The sequence below is a fragment of the Bombus affinis genome, chromosome 3, assembly GCF_024516045.1.
Source record: "Bombus affinis isolate iyBomAffi1 chromosome 3, iyBomAffi1.2, whole genome shotgun sequence".
NCBI classification, from domain to species: domain Eukaryota; kingdom Metazoa; phylum Arthropoda; class Insecta; order Hymenoptera; family Apidae; genus Bombus; species Bombus affinis.
Window position 1 is genome coordinate 12,669,670 of NC_066346.1, and position 11,928 is coordinate 12,681,597.

The 11,928-nt window shown below is 28.1% G+C and overlaps 1 protein-coding gene across 10 annotated transcripts; it reads left to right on the top strand.

The window, feature by feature from the left end:
* The first annotated feature begins 4 nt into the window (after positions 1-4).
* On the top strand, positions 5-11,766 carry LOC126914676 (transmembrane and coiled-coil domains protein 2). 10 transcript variants are annotated; one of them, XM_050718932.1, is made up of 12 exons: positions 5-890; positions 1,907-1,975; positions 2,859-3,003; positions 3,237-3,432; positions 3,967-4,132; positions 4,281-4,509; positions 5,058-5,102; positions 5,428-5,510; positions 6,580-6,911; positions 7,024-7,424; positions 7,752-7,912; positions 8,069-11,766. In XM_050718932.1, the coding sequence occupies exons 2-11, from the start codon at positions 1,936-1,938 to the stop codon at positions 7,906-7,908; spliced, it is 1,794 nt and encodes a 597-aa protein (XP_050574889.1). In that variant the 5' UTR covers positions 5-890; positions 1,907-1,935; the 3' UTR covers positions 7,909-7,912; positions 8,069-11,766. The 10 variants fall into 10 exon arrangements, with proteins under 10 accessions (XP_050574889.1, XP_050574890.1, XP_050574891.1 ...); XM_050718933.1 differs by having other exon boundaries at positions 7,782-7,912; XM_050718934.1 differs by having other exon boundaries at positions 6,619-6,911.
* The last annotated feature ends 162 nt before the right edge of the window (positions 11,767-11,928 follow it).

Below are 11,928 nucleotides of genomic sequence, written 5' to 3' on the forward strand. Positions count from 1 at the left end.
TATACTATCAAGAAAGTTTTCTCTAACTGACAAAATTGCATCCAATTATCTACTGCTGTTGAATATAATACATTAAACAAAACTTGTAACATATACGATATATTATTCCTATTTTTAACTATTTTCATATAATTTCTAACTTAACTATTTTAACATAATTTCATTTAATATATAAATTACTTTCATTTGTCCAGTAAATATAAATACATTAAGCATACATATCTAACACAACGAAAGAATCGGTACGAAAACAAGAATCTGATATGCAATAGACAAATTCATCATGTGATATTTAAATGAATTAAAGTAACTAGTGAAATTTATTTGATTACACTGTAATTAAAAACATATGTAAATAAAATCTATTAAACTTATATAAATGCGAAGTGACACGTATACTGCTAGATACGGTAGTGCAATACCAATCTCATCTCCATAGAAAATATCCCTAGGAATCCAAAGATCAGTCGGTGCAAGTGGTAATATATCGGTTTTGTTTACCCCCTCCTCTACGTTCGTTGCTCTGTGTTCCGTTTGGCGTATTCCACTGTCGAGTTGTGAAGTAACGAAGCGGTTTCGCCGAATGTGTCACACCGTGTGCGTGTCCCGTCATGCTTCTGAATGAGTTTACTGTCGATTAAGTGCCTAAAGACGAAAGAATGTATCACGTTTGTTGATATTAGAGTGGCTAGTGCTACGATGTCGAATGGTGCACGATGACACGCCCGTGAAAAACGATAACAGAGCCTATCATTTGATTGACCAAAGAGACAATTGAGAAAAACGCAATACGCGAAAAGGAGCCCTGCTTTGTGTATTCCTAGTGTGACATTCGTTGAAATAAAAACCATGCTTCAACCAAGAGCTACATACGTCAGGCGGTAAAGAAGGTGAGGGACGAAATATATTTCGGTAAATTGAATGTCAAAGAACCGCGGAAGAGCTTTGACAGATCGTTTGTTTTTGTTCGATAGTCGTACCCCGTTTCTCAATATCAGCATGAAAGGGGTGGGACAATTACTTCCCATATCTCTTTTCAACCTATATAACCATAGACGATATCGTATGTGTGGAAACGAGTCGCGATAGTAACGTAATATCACAGGTCGCTAAATATTCGTCGATTCTTCTCTGACGTACATACATGCGTATTTTAAATCTTTATATGTTTCCACATTTTCTTCTCGTTCTAAATAAATATTGTATTTTTTCAATGAAGCTGTATTTGTTAAATAGGAAAATTTAACGAGACTCTCTGTGTTTCACGTATTTGACAATTACGCGAGGTGACATTGTTATTTTTGTCAGAAATTCTTAGTTTATATAAGAACCGTTGTGTATCGGAATTTGTGTTATTCGGTGCAGAAGATTTTAGTCGACATTTTCTTATTTTTATCGCATTAGTTTTCTGCTATCTTACGATTTCTCTGAAAATTAAAGTATGCAATATATGCATTTAAATTTTGATAGTAGTATTTACCACTACATAAAATATGCATTCTTATAGAATTAAAATAAAATAAAAGATCCTGTAATGGCTGCAACATTTAATTTGTTTATAACATGATTTAATATAAAATTCCACATTTAATGTCTAATTATGTACATTTATGTATATCATGTTGTTTTGCGCTTTAATTATTACGAAGTACCATGAATAACTTTTTTTAATGAATAAAATGAATATTTGTGCTAGATTGAATATGATTGATATTTATGAAATGGATAAAGTGCCGATATTTTTTATTGTTTTACATTGCACGTGTTTTTCCGCGTAATATGTTCGTCATACTTCGAAAGCAATACCGATGTTCTAATTATGATAATCAGAATGATTCATCAGTTAAAAGATTGGATTAAAGGTGATAGAATGTGAAAGAAGTAACTGCATGTAATTTTTTTTCAGATGTTTTCTTAATGTCAAAATGAATTTTGATGCTGGACAATGTTATTTTCTTCAAAATAAATATTTTTGGTAACATTGTTAAAATAAAATATCAATATTTGATAATAATGTTTAATAATGTTTAATAATTGATAATAATGTTTTTTTGATATTCAATAGTCATGCAGTTTTATTTAGTATCTGCTTAATGTCACAAAAGTAGGCCAGCAAATTTGTTACAAATGTTAATTAGATATGGATGACCTCTGTAATGACATGAATAAATTATAACGAATATGTTATAGCAAATATGAACTGCATCAGTGTTTCAACTAAACTTCCTATATATGTACTATTTTTGGATAACACATATAATTGACTATACATACAGGATTTAGATTAGATAATATCACTCTTAGAGAAAATTGTAGCTCAAAATAGGTATATAGGGGTCAAGTAAAATAGAACTATTCTGTGGTATATTCTTTCATTTTCTTCTAATATTGTATATTTTTTTATTAATTTTCTATTTCAATAAACATCATGAGTTTCATGTAATTTTGTATTATATTGATTTATTAATTTACTTTGTCATATTTTCTTCGTATACATTTCATTTTGCTAGATCATATCATGAGAAATATGATTAATATTGATAACATTTGATAAACATAGCTTTTCTTGATAATGAGAACATACTGTATTTATTTGAACGATAATAATGATTTCAGAATGAATGATGCACCCAATCTTTTAGGGATTAATATATTTTAATTTCTTCATTTATTATATCTTTATTTACTGTTTAATAGTAATAATACTGAAAGTATCACTTATATTGATAAAGAAGAGATATATTTATTGATAGAGATATACTTTTACATATATATAGATTACATATACAACAAATTATTTAAACTCATATATTAAGATTTACAGTCTTACTAACACAGCTAGGTAATAATTTTTTCAGCAAAAGGAATGGCTAATTTGATGATAACTACGTCAAGTAAGAATAGTTCACGCAGTACATCACCTAACAGAGGAAATACATTGACCTCACCTCAACAATTTTCAGCTACTTTGGAACATATTTCAAAAGCACGTAATGCTTCACTGTAAGACCCAATTTTTTGTAGATATTAATATGTATGCTTACATAAATTAAGATTAAAAATTCTTATTTTTTTGTAGTATTTTACATGAAACTGAAACATTAAGCTTATGCTTCAATATGATATAATTAATGATACAATATTTTGTACTTACAAATAAGAAAAATAAGTTCCTAAAAAAAATAAATGAAAAATAAATAAAAGGAGCACAGTACAAAATTAATTTGACTTCGCAGTTCCCAAACAGGGGAGGGTAGTACAGGCAGTGGAAGTAGTGGTGGTGGAGGCAGCTTCAGCATGAAAGGTAGTAGGCAAAAATCACCAGGAACTGTGATTCGAGTAGATGCTATGGATGAACCAAATACCAATTTAATCACTGCCGAACAAGACGAGTTTGTGCCAAATATTCACCTACCAGCCGATGATGAAGGAGTATGTGTTTTAATATTATAAAATAATTTGATTTTCAGAATGTTTAATACTTTTTAATGTACTGTAATGTAATTAATATTTTCATTTTTAAATAACACATTCATATTCATTTAAGCTCTAATAATTTATAACTCTAATAGTAATATGTTATTATATTTAAAATTATTGTTAAAGTATTTAGATCAACAAAATTGATATCATTGTGTTTTTAAATGTTTATTACAGTAGTAAATATGATTGTATATGCTTATATAAAGTTACTTATGTAATGTGAAGTTACGGCATGTAATTACACTGTACTGTAGTACAAGGTCATCAATCACTACTGTATAATCAGGGTTATAGGTTAAGAAATTAAGTACCTACTTGCATAATGTTGTAAGTGGCATCAAAGTTAAACTATCTTCACAGTTTCAGAGTGTAACCAAAGTATAAGTTAACGAACAATGTGCTCAAGGAAATGTGTTTTGTTAGTCATAATTTGTTTCTCTCTTAGGTTTGTATATTTTAATATAACGCTACATTTGTTTACAGGAACAATATCATGCAACACAATCGTTCCTATCAAATGGCTCCTCTGAATTAATAACTGATGATGTTGATTCTAACTCTGCTCGTGTTTGTCAAGCTATTGAGCATATCCAAAGTAAAATTGCTAAAACACGAGAACTTATAAGAATAGAACAAACCACGCGTGATGGTAATTTTCAGCAATTATCAGTTAATTAGTATAGTGCTGAAGTGTTAAAACAATTATATGAATTATATGAAGACCTTTATATAATCGCAATTTATGTCAGAGTATGTATTATAAATGTAAAATTTATCTAATGTCCTTTTTATTCCAGAAAATGTAAATGAATATCTAAAATTAGCTGCCAATGCAGACAAGCAGCAGCTTACTCGAATCAAAGCAGTATTTGAAAAGAAAAATCAAAAATCAGCGCACAGTATTTCTCAGCTCCAAAAAAAATTGGATAGTTACACAAAAAAATTAAAACATTATGAATTAAATGGTGCACCTACAAGTCACAGACAACCCAGAGAAGTGCTTCGAGATATGGGACAAGGACTTAAGTAAGTATATTTTATTTTTTATCAACTGTCTGTACTGTATTTTAATTGTGTTGCTACAGCAATAAGAAATCAAATCAGAAGTAGATATATATATATATATGGATTTTTTATTAGTGTGGCTGATATATTTAAATAATCATTGATAGATCATTGATAAATCTGAATTAATTGATATAGATTTTTATTTATTTTTATTTTAGATATTTATCAAGATGTATATATTATATTAATAGTTTATAAAGCATATTTTGATTGTACGTATTATAATGTATATTTTATAAAAATATGATATATGTTATTCCTGCTGTTGCTGTATGCGCGTATGTGCTTATTTGAAAAAGTAAAAGTAATAAATTAAAATAAAAAGCTAGTATTGCGTATTACATTTAATATGCTAAAATAAAAATTTTACACTGTAGTGACAAACGTGAAGAAGAGTTCCTTTAGTGTAATTTCTTTGTGTTCTTTTCTTCTTTTTATCCAATTTCTGTTTTGTTATCCTAAATATAGGGTATGACACTTTCATCTAATTTAAGATTCACTTCCAGAAACGTGGGTGGCAATATTAGGGTTGGAATCAGTGGTTTTTCAGGGTGAGTGTTGGTGTGAAAATAGACTGCAATGGTTTTTTAATTATTTCATCATAACACTTATTGTTATAATTAAGTTTTGATTATATTATCATTTTATAAAATAAATATGCAATGAATGAAGTACAACATTTATATATATGTATATATTTATATATTTAAGCCAAGCACATTCAAATTTTAGTATGTTCATAAATATAAAATACAAATTTACATGTTTTAATGTATAAGATATTTTTATATAAATATAATAATTTTCCAAAGTCAATTTTTATAACATTGGAATATTAAAGCTATTCTTGATCTCTATTTTTCTTATATGTTTCAGAAGTGTAATGTCCAAACCAAGAGAATTTGCACATTTAATAAAAAACAAATTTGGCAGTGCAGATAACATAAATACTTTATCTCGTGAGTAATTCTTATTACAAATTGTTTTTTTAATCAATTAACACAATTTTGTCCCGATCTTATTTATTATTTAATTTTTTAATAATATTTACTATGGAAAGTGTTAATTAAATCTTTGTGTTTTAAAAGCACTATCACTAAGCACATATTGACTTATGCTAATAAATCGTGATACTACAAGCAATAGTATGCACGTTTCTTTTATTTAAAATACATATACATATATATGTAAATACACTATTAAAATCGTTATATTATTACTTTAGTTCCTAATATGTTCATTATTCCAGAAATATAAATTTTTATTTATCTGGAATAAGATGATAGTATGTATATATATATAGTAATTTATAATGTATTGTAGTAATAGTACAATATCTTCTTACTCATTTCAACATTAAACAATAAATAATGTTTAATATTTTGCGCTGTCATGGCAGTTGAAAGTAGTAAGTAACATTTGGGCTAATTTTCTTACTATATCTGTCTTTTTATATTCCATAAACGTCCTCTTACTTAGTAAATATATCATACGTGTCTTACTTTGTAAAATCTTAATAATTTTTAACACTATATCCTTTTTTGTTGTATGTGATAAGGTACATAAATCTTATATATTTACACATTTGATGAATACGTACCAGATAAGCAAATTTGATGTGAGAATGTTGTGTTTACATATTGTAAGCTTTATATTTTTATTACTACTTTGTGTTACTTAATAATTTTGCCTTGTCTTTAGTGGCTTTTACATATTCAGATGTTTGCTATTTTACATATTAGTTATCCAATACATCAGCGAAGTATATTAAACACATATGTGGACATGAATTCAAAGAACAAAAATTATAAAGAAAAAACAATTTTTGCATTAAGTTTACAAAACATTTTGTGACACATTATTGATGCACTGATATACAACAAAAATGTTTTTGAATTATCATTAACTGTATTTGAAAGATAGGAGTGTTGCAATACGAGAGAGCATACAAATTGATTAGTTATTAACAAAGGCAGAATAGTTTGGTATTGGATAACATTCTAACTTGCGACGTCTGTGTCCCTGCAGATGGCTCAACTTTTTATGTAAACGATACACCGCGTGCAGGTAATGGAGATAACGCTAGTGTTGAAGATGAAAAAGCTCATCATGGATCAGCGACGCTGCCTGGTGGGTGTAGTTTGGGATCAACTCATAGTGCTGCGGCAATGAAATTTCCATCCGAAGAAGGATCCGAATGCTCTAGTGTTACAAGTGAAAGCGGACCTGGTAGTAGGGGGCAAGCACACACATGTCACAGTAGTAATAATGCTGCACTTAGTCTTAAATCTATTTTCTCAGAACTACAAGAACATAGAGAAAATTTGGACAGAATGAAAGATAAATTAGAAGGTTTGAAGGTTTGTTTCTGATGATTTAAGAAATAAGTAATGAAACAGAACAAATAAAGAACAATAACATGTTTGCATACATCTCAATTTTAAAATTAATTTCTTCCTTAAACAATTTTAGAGTTTGCAACAAGAAGTGACATATCTTTCCCATGCTTTGCAAGAGGAACGTTTTAGATGCGAGCGTCTGGAAGAACAAATTAATGATTTAACTGAACTGCACCAAAATGAAGTAGAAAACTTGAAACAAACTATAACAGATATGGAAGAAAAAGTGCAATATCAAAGTGAAGATCGATTAAGGGACATACACGAAATGTTGGAGAGTTGCCAAACTAAAATTTGTAAAATGGAACATCAACAGCAACAACATCAACAATATGTCACTTTAGAGGGTCTGGATAATAGCAATGCAAGGGCGTTGGTTGTAAAGCTCATAAACGTAGTATTAACTGTGTTGCAAGTTATTCTACTTCTTGTTGCAACAGGTGCTGGTATAATGATGCCTTTCCTTAGGACCAGGTACAGTTATTTCATATTGTAAAGTTATGTTTGAGTTTTATTTTTACAGGAAAATAATCTATTAAAACCAAATGAAATATTGCACATTCCAGCTTAATTACACAAGCTTTTTGAAGTAATTTTGTTTACTTCAACATATATCATCTTTTTTTCATTTATAGTAAACAGATAACTATCATATTTTTTATCAGTATATATTTCTGTTCCATCATCTTTGTTCCGTTTTCATTTACATACATTTCAATTCATACTTCATCACGTACATTGCCATCTGATTTTACTTTTGCGCACTCATTGTTTTATTTTGTTTTCGCATCTCTGTTGCAGTTGTACTAAGCCTCATTGTTTCATGTGCAGGGTGCGCATATTAACAACTACGTTTGTTGTATTGGGCATAGTATTTGTGCTCAAACAATGGCCTGAGGTTCACGACGTCGGCAGTCACCTCATGCGCCATCTTAAACAGACTCTCGCCGTTAAGTAGCATCGTAAGTAAATCATTATTACTTTTATGAAAATTTTACAAATTATAAACGTACTAGTAAAAAGATATGAAACAATATTTTATGTCCTTTAAGAAATCTATTTCATATAAAAAATTTAATGTTCTATTAATTTAGAGTATAAAAAATAACTTATTTTAGGGTGGTATACTTAAATTTACCATACCCTGTGATGAAGAAAAATTGTACACAATGATCAACATTTTGGACCCATTTATCAGTGCTGTAGTTTTGGAGCAATAATAGTAGGTATATGCGTAAATGACTTCATTTATATTTTAAATTTGATCATGTTCACCACTATTATATTGAATCAGACAAGTGTTTAAATCTATTTGATACTGTTAATAGAATTACAATATACAAAATATATTTTGCTGTGCAAAAGTGTTTCACTTAGAAAGAAGAGATTTAGTAGAAATAATAAACATAAAAATGTCTTTTGTCCCTTATGCAAATGTTATAAATTTATTTTGCGATATTTTTATTTTTATTTGATTAATTTTGCTAAAAATAATACGTAATGATTATGATTTATGATAAGAAAATAAAAATTTCCATGAAATATGAAAGAGGCAGTAAATATATAACGCTGTACACTGATATTGCTTGATCACATACGGCACATTGTTAGAAGAATTTACTCTAATGTCATGCGATTAAGTTCATTTTTACACAAATCATCAATTAGCATGAAATTTAAAAAAAAAAAATATTGAACAAGCGAAAGTACTGATTAAAAGATAGAAAAGAAAATTGTTCTATCGTTAGTGTCTGTGGGAGGTGTTACCACCATTTTTGGAATTATAGTTCGTACATTTGATATTCTAGTAAATTTAAATATGTGTAAATTTATCAAAGTGCACATTTTGAAATAAAATATTTATAATTACAATCGTCCAATTGCTAAACAATGATATAAATTAAGAAAGCAAAAGAACATTTAAATAATTGTAGATATTCTTCATGTCAAAATGTATAAAATATGTGATATATTCCTTAGTGTTGGCAATGAGGTGGGGTAATTTGATTCTTATATGTAAGTTACAAATTATACATTCATGAGAATACAAAAATGTAAAAGTGAATAGAAATACTTTTAGAACACTTAACATCAAAAGAGGACCAACATGTTTCATTCCTCTTATTCTACATATAATGTTAATTTATTTCACATACGACGTAAAAAGGATACATCTTTTGAAATAAATAGCATTAACTGTTATTTGTACTCTCACGAATGTTTCAAACCACCACAGACACAAGAATGCGTACATATTATATTGAATATAAAGAAATGAACCATGACAGATGTTGAAATGAGAGAAAGACTGATGGACTACATCGCTGTTACAATTGTGAGTAATTTAATATTTGAGGCAATTTTATGTTGCTATTCATTTAAAAAAAATGTTAAAACAGTAAAATGATTGAGAAAAAATTTTTTTTAAAGTGCAACGGTAATTACAAAATGGTACAATTATACAAAAAGAGATAATTCTTAAATTAATATAGGTGCTCAAATCTGTGAGTGTATAAAATATTTTGGTCTACATAATTTTTTGATTCTATTATCGCTACTTAATGGCGAAATGTCATTTATTTCGCTAATTTCCTAATTTTCATCTTTCTGCAAGCACAGTATCACGAAATATAAAGTTCATAGCCTAATATTATTTTGTGAATATGTGACAAGTAAAGAAAGAAATTATTTTTCGGTAATTATCTTTTTTATTGCTTAATACGTAAAATTCTCTTTATGTTTTATATAAATGCATAGTTTCTAATTTGTATTAAGTTCGTGCATTAGGATTTTTGTTATTTGTTGGATTATGTACTGTTATCGTTTCGTTGACCTTGATGAGACATGAGAAATTGTTTTTAATTGACAAACAAAATCTGTAAATAAAATAATGTTTATGTAGCAATGTATTTTCTTTTTTTTCGAGCCTGTTATTCGTGAGTACAACATCAAATTTCCGAACTTTTTTATTTAACGTCATAGTTCTTTGAACTGCTATTTATATCTGTATTATTGTCGCACCTCGTATTTTATTGTTATAATCACTGCTTTTGTAATATTTGTTCAACACAATTTTTATAGCTTTTATATATGTTCAATGCGAATACTGCCAAAAAATTTAACATGAAAGAAATTGATAATTTACGAGGGATATAAAAATTAAGTTAATTAAAATTTTATGTTTATATTAAAAACCGGAAAGACAAGGAAGTTTGATCGTGTATTTATAACTTGATCAGGCAAAATTTTGTATTTTAACGGACTGCGTATATTTTGTTTCTTCAGATTCATTTTCTTTACAATTGTATTATAAAAATTTATTCAATTAAATTTATTCATAATTATAATAATGTTTCCTTCGAATAATCCTCTTGCGTTCCTAAAAATAACCGTTTCTTATGTCTATAAATTTATAAATACGTCGCTGTGACTATACTAAGTTTACATATAAGCGTAAAAGTTAAAAATCAGTTTTGGGATCAATATAATGATATATACAAAATTATAAAACAATTTTGTGTCTCTGCATTCTTGTATTAACTCTACATTTGCTAGAAGGAGTAAACAATTGCAACAATGATACATTACTGATATATTAAGTCTATTAGATTCGATGTTATATTGATTCTGCAAAAAGATTTCTAATTTTTTACGTTGTTTAAATTAGATTTTGACTAAAAATATATGTTTGTTATTGTATAAGTGACAACTAGACAAAATATATAGGGTGTTAGTGCGCTTATATATTACTATAATTACCACTATTGTGTAAATTTTCTTTCGAAGATTGTATTCTACTTATTGTTAATTATCAATATTTATCTTTATAGTAAAAAGTTCTACTTATATGGATAAGCAAACGATCGAGAAACATAAAGTGCAAGAATTGTACGTCCGATTCCCTGTTTGTAGTTTCGTATTCAGTAAACGACACCCTATATGTATTGTATAGCTTTAGATCGTGGTGCTTTGTAAGATACACATATAATCCAATATTAGAGAACTTGTTGATATCATCGACCACTGATTTAACGAGGGCCCCTACCTGCACGCTTAATAAGGACATTTACATAATAATGTGTGAACGTAGCAGAAAAGAGAAGCGATTAAATTAATACAAAAGAAAGAAAAAATAAGGAAAGAAATTATAAATATTTGTATAAATAAAAAATTGCACACATGTCAAACAACGACGGACGTATTTTGTATCTTACAATGTTACATTTTTCTATGAGTTTTTCTTTTTACCGCGGCTATTTACAATTTTATATGTATTTTGTATCAAAAAGCTTCATGGGGGATCGTAAAGCATATGCTTAAATAAGTTGCGTAAAATGTTAATGTAATCCTGGAACTTGATAATCGTTACACTTCCCATAATTTTAGGGGCCCCCTATATATAGTATAGAAAGGAAACAAATAACGAAACAAATATATTGTCATCGATGCCTTGCATAGGTAGTTAATGTCAAATTATAGATTAAATATTTGTTGTCAATTGTAGGACGATGTAGGAAATAGGAACAGCGATTGTAATGGAAATTGTTAACACGCTAGACACATACACATGCATATATATGTATATTATGCATACACACGAGTGTACGTATGTAATAGCTGCATAACAGGTCAGTGTAATAATGTAGTTAAAGACAAAAATAAGTTTATGTCCATTTAAAAAAAAGATCGACATACGCGCGTAATGCTCGTATTATGTTATTGCTGCTAAATTTTAAGCCCAATATCAATTTAGCAGCTCTTGTCATTAATATTATTATTTAATACCGTTTCGAAATAAAAAGAATTTTTAATAAAATTCATTTTTTTTATTACTTGGTTTAACCTTATTATTAACTAGATATTTAAAGGGTAAAAAACAGATGACATGTTACTTTAAATATGTTATAACTAAACCAGTAATAAATAAAGAATACTAGTCACGTGTATAGGTGTATAAAACTTAAAAATAAATTCTAAA

Excerpts from the sequence above, each read along its gene's own strand:
- LOC126914676 (XM_050718932.1), top strand. The coding sequence starts at position 1,936 with ATGCTGGACAATGTTATTTTCTTCAAAATAAATATTTTTG. Across the intron at positions 3,004-3,236 it reads AAAGCACGTAATGCTTCACT|TTCCCAAACAGGGGAGGGTA; the intron begins GTAAGACCCAAT and ends TTGACTTCGCAG. Across the intron at positions 3,433-3,966 it reads TACCAGCCGATGATGAAGGA|GAACAATATCATGCAACACA; the intron begins GTATGTGTTTTA and ends ATTTGTTTACAG.